The sequence below is a fragment of the Hemitrygon akajei genome, chromosome 9 (genome assembly GCF_048418815.1).
Source record: "Hemitrygon akajei chromosome 9, sHemAka1.3, whole genome shotgun sequence".
Taxonomy (NCBI): domain Eukaryota; kingdom Metazoa; phylum Chordata; class Chondrichthyes; order Myliobatiformes; family Dasyatidae; genus Hemitrygon; species Hemitrygon akajei.
The window spans coordinates 145,599,333-145,620,750 of record NC_133132.1 but is presented as its reverse complement, the minus strand read 5'-3'; the positions used below and the strand labels follow the sequence as shown (position 1 = coordinate 145,620,750).

The 21,418-nt window shown below is 40.4% G+C and overlaps 1 protein-coding gene across 4 annotated transcripts in view; it reads left to right on the top strand.

The window, feature by feature from the left end:
* The window catches only part of supt3h (SPT3 homolog, SAGA and STAGA complex component), a 398,081-nt gene that overhangs the window by 295,808 nt on the left and 80,855 nt on the right, over positions 1–21,418 (top strand). For all 4 annotated transcript variants that reach the window (XM_073057204.1, XM_073057206.1, XM_073057205.1 and 1 more), the window contains one exon: positions 2,985–3,060. In XM_073057204.1, coding sequence (XP_072913305.1) covers positions 2,985–3,060 — 76 coding nt within the window. The remainder of the gene's footprint in view (positions 1–2,984; positions 3,061–21,418) is intronic.

The following is a 21,418-nucleotide window of genomic DNA, read 5'->3' as shown; positions in this document are numbered from 1 at the left end:
CCTCCCTTGACCAATTGTCTCTCCCCACTGATCTCCTTCCTGGCACTTATTGTTGCAAGTGGAACAAGTGCCACACCTGCCCCTACAGCTCCTCCCTCTCTACCATTCAGGGCCTCAAACAGTCCTTCCAGGTGAGGCGACACTTCACCTGTGAGTCTGTTGGGGTCATCCACTGTATCCAGTGTTCCTGGTGTGGCCTGTTAAACCCAATGTAGATTGAGAGACCACTTCACTGAGCAATATTGTTCCACCTGCCAGAAAAAGTGGGATCTCCTGGTGGCCACCCACTTCAGTTCTATTTCCCATTCCCATTCCAACATGTCAGTCCATGGCTTCCACCACTGTCATGATAGTCCAGGCTCAGGCTGGAGGAGCAACACTTATATTGGTTCTGGGTAGTCTCCAACCTATCGGCATGAACATTGATTTCTCGAATTTCAGGTAATTGCCCCCCTTCACCATTACCATTCCTGTTTCCCCTTCTCACCTTATCTCCTTACCTGCCCATCACCTCCCTCTGGTGCTCTCCCCCTTCCCTTTTTTCCATGGCCTTCTGTGCTCCTCTATCACATTCCCCCTTCTCCTGCCCTTTATCTCTTTCCCCCATCAGCTTTCCAGCTCTTTACTTCACCCCAGCCCCTCTACAGATTTCACCTATCACCTGCCACCTAGTACTTCTTCTTTCTCTCCCCCCACCTTCTTGCTCTAACTTCTCATCTTTTTTTCTAGTCCTGAGGAAGGGTCTCGGCCTGAAATGTCGACTGTTTACTCTTTTTCACAGATGCTGCCTGGCCTGCTGAGTTCCTCCAGCATTTTGTGTGTGTTGCTCGGATTTCCAGCCTCTGCAGATTTGTGCTGGTGTTCTTTTATTGTTGCTGGCCTAAATCCTGAATCTTCCTATCTAACAGCATTGTAGTGGTACCTGCATCAGGGGACTATGATGGACAGCAATGCCCAGAACTTGGAAAACAAATAAATAAATAAAAAAGATGATACCTACATACATCTGTAACAGGAGTGGCAATGCTGAGATTTTATCACTATGGGAAATGTGTTTTTCCATCACTGATGTAATGGAAAATTCACATTGAGGAAATATGTATTATTCAGTAAACTTAAAAGGTGAAACTGATATCATTCACTGGAATGACACTTAATCCTTCCTTGGGAGAAATTCAACTCTGCTCGCACAGCATTATTAGAATGTAGATAGAGTTGTAAAAAATTCAATCTTTTAAACCTATTTAATAACCATTTTATAAAGTAATTTTACAAATAAGCAGGCATTTAAGATAAAAACAAGAATGACATTATTACTTTAACGTTTATCTTTTTTGCATATTCATATGGTGCAGATTCAGTTCATTCACAGAATAAGAATGTGACTAACAAGATCAGGAATGGTCTAGAAGGAGGGAATCCTGTTTGAATATTGTAAAATAGATTATTTTGGTAATTAAATTTGGTGATGTCCCAGAAAACCGGAGAATAACTAAAGTTATTCCATTGTTCAGGAATGGTAACAGAGAATGAAAATCAGGAAATTGTAAGCTAGTTACTCTGTGATCTGTGTGGCAGATTATTGGTGAAGATTCTTGGGGATAAGATGTACTTTCATCTGGAAAAACATGGACATTAGGGCAAGTTGGCACAACTTTGTGCAGGGACGATTCTGTCTCACAGGTTTTTTAAGATAGTTAAAAACGAGTAATGATGCTAGTGCAGTAGATACTGTCTATGCAGAATTTAGCAAAGCATTTGACAAGGTCCTTCATGCTAGGTTGGTCAGAAGATTAAGGCACGTGGGATTCCCAGTGCAATAATAAGTTGGATACAAAATTGACCTGGTCAAAGAAGACATAAGGTAAGGATGGAAGGGTATTTCTCTGAGTGGAGGTCTCTCATAAGTGGTATTCTGCAAAGATCAATGCCTAAACTTTATATATATACGTATAGTATATTGGTGGTCTGATACGAAGTTTGCAGAGACCAATATTAATGTATAAGGATGAAAGTTGTCGAAGGGTACAGTAGACTGTAGATCAATAAGAAATTAGAGGAGAAATGGGAGATGGTTCAGGGTACTGAGTATAAAAGTTTGCAAGGTATGTTGCAGCTATATAAAACTTTGAAGGGTCATGCCCCAAAATCTCAACTATTTATTCATTTCCATGGATGCTGCTTGACCTGCTGAGCTCCTCCAACATTTCAAAGGTTCATTTATTATGATATACAGCTCTGAGATCCTTCTTCACTCGGTAGCCATGAAACTATGAAAGAAAAGAAAGGCAGCATGGTCATCAACTCCTGAGTCCCATTTTCTGTGTGTTTTGCTCTGGGTTTCCAGCATCTGCAGAATTTCTTGTGTGTATAAAACTTTAGTTAGGATTATTAGACATTTGGACTATTCTGGTTCTGGTTGCCACGTTTTAGGAAGGATGTGGAGGCTTTCAAAAGAGTAGAGATTCAAGCAGAATGTTGACTGGATTGGAGATTATTAGCTATGAGGAGAGGTTAGTCAAACTTCTTTTGTTTTTACTGTAGTGACAGGAGCTGAGGGATGTGCTGATAGAGGTATATAAAATTACTAGAGGTATGGATAGAATAGTTAGTCTTTTTCCTTAGGTTAAAATCTCAACTAGTAGAGAGCATAGGTTTAAGGTAAGAAGAAGAACATTTGTCAATGTAGGCGTCAGTTTTTTTTTTGCAGAGATAGTGCTAGGTGCTTGGAACACACTGGCAGAGGAGGTGGCAGTAGCAGATACCATAGCAATATCTGAGTCTTTTAGACAGGCGCATGACCATGCAGGGAATGGAGAGATACAGACCAAATGTAAGCAGATGGGATTAGTTAGACCGGTATCATGGTTGGCACAGACGTGTTGGGCCAAAGGGTTTATTCCTGTATTTTACTCTTATATGTTTAGGCCACAGCAATAATTTTGTAGCTTCAAAATAATAGTGCAATTTATCTTCTATCCCAGAGAGCTGAGCGCCAAACTCGAACGATGGATTCATCGCAGTATGCAGAGTACTGTGAGAGCCGCCAGCTGAGTTTTGGTGAGTACAATCTGATTTTAGTAAGCAGATTTGGAGATTATTATATTACAGGTACAGTGGATTCTGGTTATTAATTGGGACACATCAGGACCAGTATACTTTGGCTCAATTAACCGGCTGCCCCAATTAGCTGAAGTTTCATGGAAATAGATTTTTAAAAAAGTATAAAAAAGACAAATTGAGTAACATGTTATGCATTTAAATGCAAATACAGAACAAGTTAGAACACAACCAATCGTACTACAGTACTATAAAACTGAATTAGTTCCTAACAGTAATCGACCAAAATTCATCCAGTGCAGCAATGAAGAAAATCAGCGCAGACATCTAGTGCAAATAATGACTGCCTTCAGACAATGTTGTCAAAGAATGCATCCTCCCAATCTTCATTTTAATAGTAACATTCAATACCTTCAAATTCTCCGTAGTTTCTAACTTGTTCAAGTAGTGAAATAGTTTCATTTATACTCCGGGCCATTTCTGGCACCTCCAAGCCTGAATGATTGAAACTGTAGTGAGCAAAACAGTTCAAAAATTGGCTTACTGCTCATTCCTCATCAATTATCACTGACAAAAATCACTGCTCTTTGAACACACACATGCAACTGACATTTTTTAAAAATGATCGCTCTAAGCATGGTGTAGTGTGTAACAGCCAAACAAGTGTACCCGACTGACACTACCCAGAACCTGTTCGGCAACAGTCTCCTGCATAGTGTCCCAAATAAACGAAGGGAATTATGGTAATTTTCTCAATTAGTTTTTGCTGTTTAACAGTTGTCCCAAATAAGCGGCTGCCCCAATTAACTAATAGCTTAATTAACCGGAATCCACTCTACTGCCTTATTCACACTTTTTATGTGATAAAGTAAGTACTCCTCCTTGAAGATGTCTTGGATACTATGGAGGCTAGTACCAAAGATAGAGCTGACTAATTACAACTTTCTGTAGCATCTTTCGATCCTGTGTAGTAGGCAGTAGTTCCCCCCCCAACACTAGACAGTAATGCAACCTGTCAGAATGCTCTCCATGGTACATCTGTAGAACTTTGAGTGTTTCCTCAAATGTCCTCAAACTCCCAAAGAAATATAGCTGCTGTCTTGCCCTTGCCTTCCCTCTATATATATATATATATATATATATATGTGTGTGTGTGTGTGTGTGTGTGTGTGTGTGTGTGTGTGTGTGTGTATATAGATAATATATGTGTGTTTGTGTGTGTGTATACACACACACACACACACTCACACACACACACACACACACACACACACACACACACACACACACACACACACACACACACACACACACACACACACACACACACACACACACACACACACACACACACACACTACGTACGTGTGTACCCTGCCAATATAATTAAAGTAATATAAGACAAGCACATGCAACTAATGCTAATTGAAAACATGCAGTTCTGTGCAAAGTCTTGGGTATGTGTGTGTGTGTGTGTATGCATGTATAAACACACACACACACACATAGAGAGAGAGAGAGAGAGCACGTGAGCTAGGGTAGCTAAGACGTTTGCACAATATAATTATTTTATGTATTGCGCTGAACTGCTGCCACTAAAGCAAAACAAGTTTCATGATATATGTGAGTGATGATAAACCTCATTCTGATATGGGTCTCTATTGTGAACTGAGTGTGAGAAGACGATGGAGAGAGGGTCATCATGATTAAGAAAAGGGAAATGGATAGGGGAGAGAGTGGGAAGCACCAGAAAGACATTCTGTACGCCACTACCCCACCCCTAGTAATCCTCCTTTGCCACTGGTCTCACACCCCTCCCACAGCACTACATCCTTACAGCCTTTGTTCCCACCAGATTTGCAAACTCACTTTTGCTTCATGTTGTCAAATGCAGTACTGTGCAAAAATCTTAGGCACCCTAGCTATGTGCCTAAGACTTTAGCACAATACTGTATGTGTGTATGTATATGTCTGTATATGTATTCATGTGTGTATGCATGTATATATCTGCATGTATGTGCATGTATATATAGAGTTATAGAAACTTACAGCACAGAAACGGGCCCATTCGGCCCATCTACCCTGTGCTGAGCCATTTAAACTGCCTACTCCCATCGACCTGCACCGGGACCATAGCCCTTCATCCCCTTACCATCCATGTACCTATTCAAACTTCTCTTAAACTTTGAAATTGTGCTCGCATGCACCACTTGAGCTGGCAGCTCATTCCACACTCTCACGATCTTCTGTGAAGAAGTTTCCCCTCATGATCCCCTTAAACTTCCCATTTTTCACCCTTAAGCCATGACCTCTGGTTGTAATCCCACCCAACCTCAGTGGAAAAAGCTTGCATTTCCCCTATCTATCTATACCACTCATAATTTTGCCACCTCTATCAAATCTCCTCTCAATCTTCTACGTTCTAAAGAATACAATCCTTACCTATTCAATCTTTTCATTAACTCAGGGCCTCCAGACCCAGCAACATCCTTGTTTTCTCTGTACTCTTTCAAACTTATTTACATTATTCCTGTAGGTAGGTGAGCAAAACTGCACAAAAAACTCCAAATAAGGCCTCACCAATGTCTTGTACAACATCAACATAACATTCCATCTCCTGTCCTCAATACTTTGACCCTAACTGCCTGTGACACCACATTCAATGAATTATGGACCTGTATTCCCGTATCCCTTTGTTCTACTCCACTCCTCAGTGTTCCACTGTGTAAAACTTACCTTCGGTTGGTCCTACTAAAGTGCAACACTTCACATTTGTCTGCATTAAATTCCATCTGCCATTCTTCAGCCCATTTTTCCAGCTGTTCCAGATCCTGCTGCAATCCATGTTAGTCTTCCTTGCTGTCCAGTACACCCCCAATACATACAGATTATATGGAGGAAGATTATATGTTGGCAAGGTAGAGCTTAATATAAAGCCTGTTCTTAATAACATTAGTTTCACATCTAACACACACACACACACACACACACACACACGTATTTATAACTGTGGGTATGTATATGTGTGTGCATGTATACATGTGTAGATGTGTGTGTGCATGTATGCATTGGTATACATGTGTGTGTATGTTAGATGTGAAACTAATGTTATTAAGAACAGGCTTTATATTAAGCTCTACCTTGCCAACATATAATCTTCCTCCACTGAATTCAGGATTCTCCCCGGCATTATCTTCAGTTTCTGATATGACATCAATTATTGACATTAAGTTACTTTTCTACGCTCTGTACAATGCAGAATGTTTCCCGTTGCATTGCAAAGTTGAGTAATATTCTGGGGTCAAAGGAACTGGAATAAGAGATTAGTTAGTTGCATCTTGGGAAAAGGTTCATCAATTTTACACGTGCACTGGGTAAGATGTAGGTTGTTACATTACAAGTGGAGTGAGCATTTGAAGTTCTCAGTTTCGACTCTCTGCTTCCAAGAGTTTCATGCTTTATCTTTCTCTCATTCTAGCGTAACATTTCCTTTTGTCCAAAAAGTTAATTTTTGCTAAAATGTTTTGACATTGGTTTATAGAGGTGTAACCTTATGCCAAAGATGCATTAAATAACTGGGTACATTTAAAAAAATAAAATACCACAGATTATCAGATATTATTTCACCTTGTTTTTATGATAACATAGAGTCGTAGAGAACACAGACAGGCCCTCCCTTCAGCCTATCTAGTCCATGCTGAACCAGTTAATCTGCCTACTCCCATCAACCTGCACTCGGACCACAGTCCTCCATACCCCCTGCCATATACGTACCTATTCAAACTTCTCTTAAATGTTGAAATCAAGCTTGCATGCACCACTTGTGAAGGCAGCTCATTCCTCACTCTGATGACCCTCTGAAAGAAGATGTTTTCCCTCGTGTTCCCTCTTGTGTCTGTGCACAACTACGTATCAATTAAGTAGAAGCAGGCATGCAGGAGATGGCTTTAACTGGTGTGTTCACATTGCAGCAAGAGAGAGCAAGATGCATGCATAGACAACAGCCCATGTGCAGGAACAGATCAGTACTTAGTGCTGAGAGGGAGGGGTCATTGCTCTAAAAGAAATAGATCTGTACCTCACACTTGCTCCCCCTTTAGATTAATGCGGCATAAAACTGTATATGTACAAAACGTTCAATTTCACTTTCATAATCTCATATTCCAAATAAACATGCTTTCACAACAGCAGTCCATAACTAACCACAGTTCTAAAGGTTCAGTCTTTTGGGTGGCGCTCTGTATCTTTCAGGATAACGCCTCTGAACCTCTGGAGTGGCATAAGATTTGGCAGGTGTGTTGTCAATGATAACTTTATCATCACACCACTGGACCTGTGGAGTGGCATCAGGTTTTCCATGTCACTTGCTGTCAGTGACTTGATCATCACTGAGAGGCAAGTCTGGTGACTGATGTGTCCGTCTTGCTGGATGCAGTCAACTCAGTTGTGTTCCTTGGTTACACATCCAGTATCTGGTCATCATGATGTCTCCTTGTTTGATCTCCAACATCCACTGTATACATTGATGGTCTAGTTCCAGTAGCTTTCATACTGGGTGTCCACTTATCTTCTCAGTAATCACATGCTAGAACTTCCTGTCCAATCTTGAAGCTCCTTGCTGCTTCAGTTGGCAACTGGCTGATTGCTTATTCTGTGCTTCCCTCCGGTGGTCTGGTTTCAGGAGGTCTATGCAAGTTCTCAGATTCCTGCTCATGATCAGCATTGCAGGTGTTTGACTTGTCATTGCATAAACAGAGTGCTGTAGGGAAACGTCCTCCTTTTCAATCACTTTAATAGACTTTTTGAAAGTTTGGATAAACCTTTCAGCTAACCCATTCATTTCTGGATGGCGAGGAGCTGACTTGAAATGTCCGATGCCAGTTTTCTTCATGAACAGGCAGGATTCTTCTTACGTGAATCGTGGTCCATTGTTGGGGTAAGCAGTTTCTGGTGAAGATAGTCCTCAGAGCAGAGGCAGTCTTTGCTGAGGTGGTTGACCTCATTGGTATAATCTCCGGCCACTTTGAATAAGCATCCACAGCAATCAGGAGCATGGAGTCAATGAATGACCCAGCAAGGTCAATACCGTATATTCCGGAGGATAAGCCGACCCCCCATTTTCAAGGTTAAAAAGTGACTTTTTCATGTTACCTTTGTAAAAGCCGACCCCTTTTGTAGAGGTTTTTGATTTAACCAGAAAAGATCACAAGATCTCACATGCGGTACTCAGCTATGCCGGTTCTGGAACCTGGAAATTTTGTGAACCAGTACCTGCTAAGAAAACAGGCCTATACATTGTAGAGCGTTATAAGCGAATTCTTAATAAATAAATCAGGAAAATATATAGTTGTATTCCATTTGAAAAAATTACGTATAATCTAAGAAATGAATATGATATATTTTTGAAAATTTGGCTCCCATACTTACAAAAGATAGGATTAAATACACAGGTCCTTTGAAGATAAAATTATAGTAATTGGGGAAAGTAAAAATAAATATCAAAATTATTTTGAACTCCATGGAGCATGTGGGGGTCCTCCGATATCCAGGCAATCTTTCTCTTATTTCTTTTTTTTTCTTTCTTTAGATAAGGGTTAAGGGGAGGGGGAGGGTCAATATTATTTTTCTTACTATTTTATTATTACATTTATTCTTTGTAATTTCTAAACTTTAATAAATAAATAATAAAATTTTTAAAAAATATATCAGGAAGGGAAATTTTGGAGTAAAGGATCCTCTGAAATGTAACCCCTATGAAACCATTTAGCCCCATCGTAATCTCGTTAAACATAACACAGGATAGCAGGATCAGTATGTGCACTCAGTATTGAGTTTGCAACCACCATGTACAAAAGATTAAAATGAATGCAATATGATGCTGGTTTCAAGCTGAAGTTTGTTGATTTTGCTAAAAGACGAATAATTCTGCAGCTGCTAAGAAGTTAAGTGTAAACGAGAGAGAGAGTGAGAGAGCGGAGAAAGGCAGAGGACACGCTGAGGGAAATGCCAAAGACAAAATGTGCAAACCGCGGGAAAACATAGCAGTGGCCAGAACTGGAAGAAAATGTTTTAGAGTGGGTGAATCACCAGCGATCGTCCGGATACATTGTTACGAGAGAAATGATTCGAGTTCAAGAGGTTGAAATGGAACGAAAAACACCGTGAGGTCAGCGAAAATTTCAAAGCTACATAAAGCACCTGATTTATGAATAGACGTGATCTTGTGCTGAAACAAAAAACAAAGATTGCTCAGAAAATTCCCGCGGGGGGGTGTTGTTTACGTTCAAGAACGTACTGGATGGATGAAGCCAGTTGCTTGAAGTGGGTTAAAGAGGTGCAGCGTCAACGTCCGGAAGGTTTCGGGAAGGAAAAGTCGCTACTTCTCTGGGACATGTTCAAAGCGTACTTGTCAGGTGAGACAAAAGCAGCATTGAAAGCTAAAAACACGGACATTGTAGTCATCCCCGGTGGTTTGATCTTCGTGCTCCAGCCACGAGATGTAAGTTTAAACAAACCATTCAAAGAATTCATGCGTCGACAGTGGAACACATTTGACTCAACAACAGCCAATAAATACGACCTGTCTTCCATGTATTCATTTTTCCAAAGTTGGCACCCTCTGTATAAGCCGACCCCCTAATTTTAGGACCAAAATTTAGGGCCAATTTCTCAGCTTATACACCAGAATTTACGGTATGTACTCATTGCCATGGTGACGACGGCCATTCCTATGGGTGTAACGGTGTCCGTGGGGTTGCATTTTGCATTTTGAACTTTTTGGCATCCCAAACAGCTTTTGGCCTAGTTTTCAATCTATTTATCTATTCCCAGCCACCACATGTATCTCCAGGAGAGGCTCTGCATCTTGACTGTACCCATGTGTCCTTCATACAGATTTTCTAACACTCTGGTGTGCAGTTTGGAGGGAACCACAACCCAAGATCCACACGTCAACGTTCTTTGACATACCAACAGTTGATTTTGTCTCACTGAGAACTCTGGAAACATAGGGTTACCATGAGATGGCCAACCTTGCATGGTGATTTCTTAGACTTTTGACAATGCTGGGTCATTCCTTGTTTCCCTTTGTATTTCGGAACTTGTTACTGGCCTGCCAGCATGGTGTGGAATACTTCAGCTGGGTTATAGCATGAAGACTTTTCTTCTTCAGTTGCCAGTAGTGGAAGATGTGACAATCCATCACATTGCTGTGTTGTTTGTTCCCGTACTCTATGTCATGAGAATGGGCTCCTAGGAACAGTGCCCAACGTTGTAATCAGGTAGCACTCATGAGTGGAATTTCCTTCCTGGGATTGAAAATGGGCACAACAGACTGGTGATCTGTCATTAGCATAAACCTTTGTCTGTAGAGGTAATGGTAGACCCTCTTTATTCCCCATACTAGACTAAGGGCCGTTCGTTCAATCTGTGTGTAGTTGCATTCTGCAGTCGTCAGTGATCTAGAAGCAAACGCAATTAGGTGTTCAGATCTATCTTTCATAATGTGTGATAAAATGGCTCCAGTGCCATAAGGAGACACGTCGCGTGCCAGTCTGATGGGCAGGGATGAGTCGTCACAGGTGAGCAGTTCATCGGATGTTATTAGTCTCTTTATTTCCTTGAATGCTTTTTCACATCTTCCTGACCATTCCCACTTTGACTCTGTCTGTAACAGTGTGTTGAATGGATGCAGCTCTGTAACAATGTTTGGGAGAAACCAGTGGTAGTAGTTTACAAGGCCCAAGTATGGCCTGAATTGTGACGCATTTTCCAGTCTGGGTGTAAGCCATGCTTGTTAATGACATGCCCACATTATGAGATTTCTTTATTGAAAAATTCACATTTCCCTTTCTTTGCGTGCGGACCATACTCACTCAACTTGGTAAGCACTAAATCAATGTTCTGGAGGTGTTCTTCATCATTTTTGCCAGTCGCGATGATGTCATCAAGGTAACATTGTGTTCTTGGGATATCTTGGAGCACTTCATCCATTGCTGGTTGCCAAATTGCTGGAGCTGATGAGACGCCAAAGACAAGACGATTAAACTGGAACAGTCCCCTGTGTGTGTTGTTTGTGGGGAAGTTCCTGCTTGATTCCTCAATCTCCACTTGCAGATAGGCTTGTGATAAGTCAATCTCTGAAAGCCTCTCCCTGCCTGCCAAAGATGGAAAAATGTCTTCAATTTGTCAAAGGGGATACTGCACAATACACAGCACCATATTGATGCTAACCTTGAATTCCCACATATGTAAATGGCTCCAGCATTCCCTTTCTTGATCACTGGGACAATGGGCATGGCCCAGTTGCTCTACTTAATCCTGTCGAGAATTCCAAATGCTTTCAAATTCTGAAGTTCAGCATCCACTTTAAGACGTAATGCGTAAGGCACTGGACGTTCTTTATGGAATCTTGGTGTTGTTGCTTCATTCAATTCAACTCTGGCCTTCATGCCTTTGAGTTTACCAATCCCCTTCAGAAACACCTTCTCATCAGCATTAAGCAGCTGTGCCATCTCTGGTTAGTGCTAAGATTTGGGCTGCTGTTGCCTAATGATGCCTCATTGAGAGCTTTAATTGAGTGCCAGTCTAGTTGGATTTTTTTCAACCATTCATGTAATAGAAGTGCTGGCCCTGCTTTTTTCAATACATAAAGCTCAAACTGTTGTGTTTGGCCTCCACATGTTACATTTACTTTCAGTTTGCCTCTGGGAGACACTTTTTTGCCTGTGTAGGACGTTAGCATCACTGAAGTCATCTCTAATGGTATCTTGGAAAACAGTCGTAGTCAGCCTCTGAAATTATAGACGAAGCTGATCCTGGGCCTTGTTCCATTTTCAGTTTTACACCAGACACATCTATTGTAATCCATATGATTTTGTGATCTGCTTCTGTAACAGTATACAATTCTAGGCATGGCAGCTCACTTTTGTCAGACTCTATGTTGTCTGATTCAGTTTCACATTTGGTCACTTTATGCATATGCTTAGTTTTGTGTTTGAGACTTTTCACTTGGTTGTGCTTTTCGTCTGCCTTGCACACTCTCTGTACATGACCTTGTCTGTGACACTTTCTGCAAATGTTTCTTTGAACCAACAGTCATTTGCATCATGGGAGGAGTTGCCACATCAATACAGTTTTTTTACTCCATTCAGGGACATTTTGTGCATTTCACATCCTTTTCTGTAGTTCTGCTGTGTCCTTTGCTACGATAGTGCAATGGCCAATGTCCATTCTAAGCATAGGTCTCTTTCAGACAGTAGCCCGTTTTGCGTGCTTTGGCGGTGCATGCCACATACTAGCCTATCCCTTAATGCATCAGAAACTCCATCTCTAAAGTCACAGTACCAGGAAAGTTTGTTCAGTTCTGCAATATATTCAAAAATGCTTCCATCTTTTGACTGCTTTTGTAAAATCTAAATTTCTCAGCTATTGCCAACAGTTTAGGGCTGAAGTTATTTTGTAAAATGGTAACAGTTTTGTCGTATGTCTTGCTTGCTGGCTTTTCAGGGATTATGAGGTTGCGTAAGAGACTGGACATCTTTGTACCCATTAAACAAAGGAGTGAAGGGGTTTTCTTTAGCTCCTTCACATTGTTCAAGTTACAACGTAGTTCAACCCTCTTGATATACAACTGCCAGCCTTCATTAGCATTATCAAATCCATCAACTTTTCCAACTGAAGCCAGTACCATGTTATTTTCACTTTAAATTCAGCGCATTTTTAGACCATAAGATCATAAGACATAGGAGCAGAATTTGACCATTTAGCCCATTGAGTCTGTTCTGCCATTCAATCCTAGCTGATCCTTTTTTCCCCTCCTCAGCCCCACTCCCTGGCCTTCTCACCATAATATTTGATGCCGTGTCCTCTCGCTGTTTCGTCCCATAACTGTCAGCGCAGTTTGTGATATTCTCTGACATTCATGGACACTCAGTGCCCATTTGTTCTGTCTGTGCACAACTACATATCAATTAAATAAAAGCATGCACACCGGACATGATTTTAGCTGGTGTCTTCACGTCGTAGCAAGAGACCATAAGACATTGGAGCAGAATTAGGCCATGTGGCCCATTGAGTCTACTCCACCATTCAATCATGGCTAATCCATATTTTTTTTCTCCTGAACTCCAGTTCCCAGCCTTCTCCCCATAACTTCTGATGCCATGTCCAATCAAGAACCTATCAATCTCTGCCTTAAATACACCCAACGACCTGGCCTCTATAGCTGCATGTGACAAAAAATTCCATGAATTCATCCCTCTTTGGCTAAAGAAATTTCTCCGCATCTCTGATTTGAAAGGGCTTTCCTCTATCCTGAGGCTGTGCCCTCTTGTCCTAGACTCTCCCATCATGGGAAACATCCTTTCCACATCTACTCTGACTAGGTCTTTCAACAAACAAAGGTTTCAATGAGATCCCCCTTCGTCCTTCTGAATTCCAGCAAGTACAGACACAGAGCCATCAAACTTTCCTTGTATTATTACCCTTTTATTCCTGGCATCATCCTTGTGAACCTCCTCTGGACCCTCTCCAATGCCAGCACATCATCTCTAAGATGTTCTCGACACTCACGATGAGGACTCACCAGTGTCTTATAAAGCCTCGGCATCACATCCTTGCTCTTGTATTCTAGACCCCTTGAGTTAATGCTAACATGGCATTTGCCTTCCTCACCACCGACTCAAACTGCAATTTACACCTTTTTCAGGGTGTTTCTGGGTGTTCTGCACAAGGACTCCCAAGTCCCTCTGCATCTCAGATTCCTGGATTTTCTCCCCATTAAGAAAATAGTCCGCACATTTATTTCTAGTACCTAAGTGCATGACCATGCATTTTTCAGTATTTTATTTGCCACTTTCTTGCACATTCTCTTAATCAGTCCTTCTGCATCCTACCAGTTTCCTCAACATTATCTGTCCCTCCACCAATCTTTGTATCATCTACAAACCTGGCAACAAAGCCATCTATTCCACCATCTAAATCATTTATATACAGCATAAAAAAAAGTGGTCCCAACACTGACCCCTGCGGAACACCACTAGTCACTGGCAACCAACCAGAAAAGGATTAATTTATTCCCACTCACTGCCTCCTACCAATCAGCCAATACTCTAACTATGTTAGTAACTTTCCTGTAACACCATGGGCTCTTAACTTGGTAAGCAGCCTCATGTGTGGCACCCTGTCAAAGGCCTTCTAAAAGTCCAATTATATACCATGCACTACATCCCCTTTATCTATTCTATGAGTAATCTCCTCAAAGTGTTCGAACAGGTTCGTCAGACAGGACTTTCCCTGTAGGAAACCATACTGACTTTGTACTACCTTGTTCTGTGTCACCAAGTACTCCATCACCTCATCCTTAACAATTGATTCTAACATCTTCCCAACCATTGAGGTCAGGCTAAGTGATCTATAATTTCCTTTCTGCTGCCTTCCTCCTTTCTGAAAGAGTGGAATGACATTCGCAATTTTCCAGTTCGCTGGCACCATGCCAGAGTCCAATGATGTTTGATTTCTTATACCATCACTATCTCTAACACTACCTCTTTTAGAACCCTAGGTCATCTGGTCCAGGTGACTTATGCATCTTTCTTGTAACTGCACCCACTTCTCTTCCTTCACACTGTACAACATCAGGCATACTGCTAGCGTCTTCCACAGTGAAGACTGATGCAAAATACTCATTTAGTTCACCAACCATCTCCTTGTCACTCATTATTATTTCTAGCAGTCCTTCGTCCACTCTCATTTCTCTTTTTTAACATACTTGAAAAAACTTTTTCTATCCACTTTGATATTATTTGTTGGCTTGCTTTCATATTTCATCTTTTCCCTTTTAATAATTTTTATAGTTGCTGTCTCTAGGTTTTTAAAAACTTCACTATCCTCTACGTTCCCACTAATTTTTGCTTTGTTGTATGCCCTTTCTTTTGCTTTTACAATAGCTTTGACTTCCCTTGTCACCCACAGTTGTACTATTTTACCATTTGAGTAATTCTTTATTTTTGGAATACATATGTCCTTCACCTTGCTCATTTTTCCCAAGAATGCATGCCATTGCTGCTCTGCTGACATCCCTGCCAGCAGCTCCTTCCAATTTACTTTGGCCAACTCCTCTCTCATACCATTGTAATTTCCCTTACTCCACTGAAATACTGCTACATCAGACTTTACTTTCTCCCTATCAAATTTCAAGTTGAACTCAATCATATTGTGATCACTGGTTCCCAAGGGTTCTTTTAGCTTATGCTCTCTAATCGCCTCCAGTTCATTACATAACACCCATTCCAGTATAGCTGATCCCCTATTAGGCTCAACAACAAACTGCTCTAAAAAAGCCATCTCTTAGGCATTCAACAAACTCACTCTCTTGAGATCCATTGCCAACCTGATTTTCCTAATCAACCTGAATGTTATAATCTTCCAAGATTACCATAACATTGCCCTTTTGACTCGCCTTTTCCATTTCCTGTTGTGGCCTGTGGTCCACCTCCCAGCCACTGTTGGGAGGCCGGTGTACAACTGCTATCCATGTCCTTTTACCCTTGCAGTTTCTTAACTCACAAGGATTCAACATCTTCCGATCCTATGTCGCATCTTTCTACCGATTTGATGCCATTTTTTACCAGTAGAACCACACCACCCCCTCTGCCTATTTTCCTATACCTCTGATATAATGTGTAACTTTGGACATTCAGCTCCCAACTACAACCATCACAGTGATGGCCACAACAGCACACCTGGCAGAGGCAAGCAAGAGAACAATGCACCTGAGATCAATACGTAGTGCTAAAGGAGGAGTCATTGCTGTAAAAGAAATAGATCCATCCATTACGTTTCCCTTAAACCTTTCACCTTTCACCGTTAACCCATGACCTCTAGTTGTAGTCCCGCCCAACATCAGTGCAAAAGCCCGATTGAATTTACCCTGACTATGCCCTCATAATTTTGTATCCCACTATCAAATCTCCCCTCAATCTTCTGTGTTCCAAGGAATAAAATCCTAACCTATTCAATTTTTCCTTATAACTCAGATTCTCCAGAACCGATAACATCCTTGCAAATTTTATCTGTACTTTTCCAACCTTATTTATATCTTTCCCGTTGGCAGGTGAAAAAACCTGCACACAATACTCCAAATTAGGTCTCACCAACGCCTTATACAACTTCAACATAATATCCCATCTTCTGTACTCAGTACTTTGATTTAAGATAGCCAATGTGCCAATAGTTTTGTTTATGACCATGCGACGCCACTTTCAATGAGTTATAGATCTGTATTCCCAGATCCTTTTGTTGGATAGCATTCCTCAGGGCCCCACATTTCACTGTGTAAGTCCTACCTCGGTTGGTCCTATGGAGTGCCTCACTGCGCACATGTCTGCATTAAATTCCATCTACTAGTTTTCAGCCCATTTTTCCATCTGGTCCGGATCCCACGGACAGCTCTGATAGTCTTCCTCGCTATCCACCACACCCGCAAATTTGCTGATTCAGTGAACCACATTATCATGCAGATTATTGATATAGATGAAAAATAACAATAGACACAGCACCAATCCCTGTGCCACTCTACTAGTCACAGGCCTTCAGTCAAAGAGACAACCATCTAATATCGCTCTCTAGCTTCTCCCACAAAGCGAATGTTTAATCCAATATGCTCCCATATCTTGAATGTCGAGCAACTGTATCTTCTTGAGCAACGCCCCATGTGGGGCTTGTCAGATGCCTTGCTAAACTCCAGGTAGACAACATCCACTGCCTTGCCTGCATTGGCTTTCCTGGTAATTTACTGAGATATCTGTAAGATTGGTTAGACACGACCTACAATGCATAATGTCATGCTGACTATCCCTAATCGGTCCATGTCTATCCAAATACTCATATGTCCAGTCTCTTAGAATATCTTCCAATAACTTTTCCACTACTGATGTCAGACTCACTGGCCTATAATTTCCTGGTTTATTTTTAGAGCCTTAAACAGCGGAACAACATTAGCTGTCTTCCAATCTTCTGATACCTCACCTGTCCCCAAGGATGATTTAAGTATAGGGGCTTGGGCCCCTATAATTTCTGCACCTTTCTCACACAGGGTCTGAAGGAACACCTTGTCATGCCCTGGGAATTTATCCATCCTAATTTTCCTCGAGACTGCAAACACCTCTCTGTAATCTGTATAGGGTACATGAAATTGATGCTGCTTTGCCTTGCTTCCCCACTCTGTGTCTCCCCTGAGTAGATACAGATGCAAAAAAATCTAAGATCTCCCCCATCTCTTTTGGCTCCGTGCATGAATTGCCATTCTGATCTTCCAGAGGACCAATTTTGACTCTCATAGTCCTTTGTAGTTCCTATCTACAAAGCCTTAACAGCATCAACAATCAATAAGTCAGATCATTGCAATATTAGCCTGGTATTTACACTCTATAATAACAGTTGTGATCAAAAGTGTTTATTGTTGTTCTGGAAGAAATCTGATGGCAGCTTCTGTAGTATTTGCATATGAACTAGAAACTGAAAGTTTGTCGGTAACTTTTGTCTCCTCAATGAGCAGTATTATTTTAACTGCATTTTCTGTTATCAGTATAACTTTCAATGTTTATTCTTACTTGCAAAAAAACCTTGAAACTTTGTTACAAGAGCCTTCAGTTTTTTAAAGGTATATTAAGCTATAATTACTGCTTAACAAATTTTTTGATCCTGTAGAATATCAATTTATGATAAGTATCAATTGCCATTCTGCCTGGTAAATATTTTTAAATTACATACTTTAAAATGACTATTAATAAAAGTGTATAGTGCTATATTCTGCATAATATTAAAAAAATAGAAGATGCACTTTTTACTTCTGGACTACTGTCTGTAAGAATCCTTCAATGTGATTAGCTGCTTAATAATATCTGTTGTTGGATGTCAGCGATCCTTTTCAGATAATGTTAATAGCATTATTATGGGAAAGGTGAAAATCACACCATAGAGGAACCTTTCTTTGGAGTCAATGACCACAATTGCTGTGTTACTAATTGCGTAATACCTATGTTAAAAAAACTTACAGAAACTTTTAAGTACATCATGAATTTGTCATGTTAAATGAATTTAGTTTGTATCTACAAAGCCTAACAGCATCAACAGTCTATAAGTCAGACTATTGTAATTCAGCTCCAGAGAACTTAGAGTTGATTTTAGAAACATTCTGCAAATTTAAGTATATTTGTAGTGAAACTGTGAGGTTTGTATATTGAGAATTTGAGAGCATTCTTCCTGCAGTTCTCTAACCATTACAGTGAAGCTAGGGCGTGCGTGTATAAATTAGCTTTCTGTGCTTGTGGTGGATGAGTCTTCCAACCAGCATTAAATTGTATAAAATAATTAATATAAATTATCTTTATAATTCAGTTTAATTTTACAGAAGATCATTGAAGGTTCTGGATATAAAATCAAGATTGAAAGAGTTCACTGAAATCAGTAAAATTGTGTCGGCTCTGGACATTTGGCAACTTGTGTGCAATGGCTGATCACAAACAAGTTCAGCACAAAGGAATCTACTTAACTAGCAGTCCATCTAGCTTTTAAAACTTCCTGCTGTGATGTCCATTCATTTCAGGCCAATTTGGCCTAAGCTCCACATTCCAAGGCTAAATACAGTGTTCACATAATTAATGCTTATCGACATTTATGACTTAGTTACTGGAAGTGTTTGTGAACTAGTACAATAACAAGTTGTAAATTAGAAAGCTTGCTCACTACCTCGAGTTGTTGATAATAGATGACTAAGGGCTCAGGTTAAAGGTTATAAACGATGAAGTAGGCAATTAAATCATGACAAACTGGCACATGATTCCAATACAAAGCAGAATATTGTCACCATTTAAACAAGCCCTCTTTCTGTCAGTTTAATGAATTTCTCAATATTTCATTTCAAGCTATCTTGAGAGCATTTTTTTCAATATCTGAAATCCGATTCATTACATATAATATTTCAAATATCAAATTACACTGAACCACTCATGGGCACTCTGATGCAAAGTAATTTGCTGCTACTTTCTCAGTGTACCATTTCTCCAGTAAATTCTGAGAAATAATATATTGAGCTGTTAAATTGAGTGCTTTTTTTAGGAAATGAAATGGTTGGTTGACTATGTTTTAAACTAAAACTCCACCAAATGTCTTTATCCCTTCCTGCCTTTGAAGTGCAGCTGCTCTGACACAGCCTTGGTCTGGGATTCATTCTCAGCAGAAAATATATATGTCTGATGCTGATCAGGAAAAAATACAGAATACAACAAAGACAAATAGTTTTAAAAAATTGGTTCAAATGTGTTACATTAAACAGTATTTTATTCTCCATTAATCATGAATTTCTGATAGTTTCGTGATCTTCTAATTTATAGATGATTAGTTGAAGTTAAGTTTGCCAAAGTTGAATTTAATTAGAGTGACACAACAGACATGTTGACATCATGTGAGATTACTCAGATTTGTAAATAGCATAATGGGTTATTTTTAAAATGAGCAGCAAGAGTGGGTGATTTGCAAAACATAATTGATGTGGCACTTTTTTTAAAAAAATCTATTTGTGACCTAAAGTATGGACACAACACTTAGTTGGCATCAAATATATTCCAGCAAAGGTCTTTCCTGGACTGTTTATTTCGATTACCAGCTCCATCAGTTTCAATTAACTAACATTGCTGTTGGAAAAACCTGGATCCGGGTACTGGAGGCCATAAAGGGAGTGATGGGGGTAGTAGGATTTTTGGATGAGAAGCTCTGAAGCAATAATTTCCCAGACCGCTGCCAAAATTCAGCCTTTTCTTTTCCATGTCTTCAAAGGTGGCCATAAAGTGATGTTAAGCATCGAGTGTTGATAATTCCTTTCATTTGCTTTAACATCATTTCCTAATTTAGCAACATGTTTTGCATCCATATTAGAAATTCAGAGTCCTGAATGAGTCCGTTTTTCATTGTGGTATAAAATCCAGAATAAATGCAAGATTCGGTATTGGTGGCTATGAAAATACCAGGTGATTGTAAAACACAACAAATACATAAAGCCTTTAGGGCAAGAAATCTGTCATTCCTACTCAGACTGCGTAAATGGGACTCTATACCCTTTAGTGCGGTTAATTACTCCTCGAATATTCATACAGCTCAAAGGCAAATGTGCATTCCCTTAATGTCCTATTTCCATGTGCCTTTGCCTGTCCTGAAGTCTGTTGCCCAGCAGCTGCAGCCAGACTATAGAAGGTATTTCCCATGACCATGTGGGTTTCTTCCACATGCTCCAGTTACCTCCCACAGTTGGTAGATTAATTGGTCAATGTGAATTGTCCCATGATTAGGCTGGGGTAAATCAGGGGTTGCTGGCTGGTGTGGTTTGAAGGTCCAGAAGGGCCTATTCCATACAGTATCTCAATAAACTTTTTTTCAGAATGTATGTATTAATTTATTTATTTGGCGATGAAGCGTGGAGTAGGCCCTTTCAGCCCTTCAAGTTACACAACCCACAAGCATAATTAATGCTAACCTAATCACGTTACAATTTACAGTGACAATTTAACCTACCAGGTATACCACACATTCCACAGGAAGGACAGAGACTCCTTACAGAGCAGGTCTGGAACTGAATTCCGAACTACCTAACACCCCAAGCTGTTCTAATATTGCGCTAACCACTACACTGCCATGGCATCCATAAGTAATTTGACTTTATATGAATTGGAAAGGAGATGGATTTTAATTTTAGAAGCCCAGTTGCATTCTGCATGCTCCTAACAAAACAGTAGGAATCCTGTATGACTTACATAAGCAAGAAACATCCCCTGAGTTACTTCAGTGATCCTGGTGATCTATTAGAAGGTAGTGCTGTGACAACTGGCAGTCCCGTTTGAAGACAAATCCACATTTATGATGACAGCAGTCTAGGCTTCCATTGAAACATGCATAATACTGGTTAGCTACTTCAATGAAAGCAGTGAGACATTGCAGGTTTGCTTCTAAGTGTAAGTATCACCAACTATTGGTCCTGGCCTAGGTAATAAAACATGTAAATGCATTTACTTTCTCAGAAGGCAAAAAAAATTTAACATGTCACTGTTGGCTAAGCATTCTATCTGGATGCATCACTGTTTGGTATAGCAACTGCTTTGTCCAAGACCTCGAGATCTTGCAGAGCACTGTGAACAGAGCCTGGTACATTACACAATCAGCCTCTCCTTCACTGCCTACAATTCCGTCTGCCTCGAGAAAGCAGCCAATATAACCAGATAACCCCCTACCACTCGGGTTATTCTCTCTTCTCCATTCAGGCAGTAGATATAAAACGCAAACACGAGGGAATCTGCAGATGCTGGAA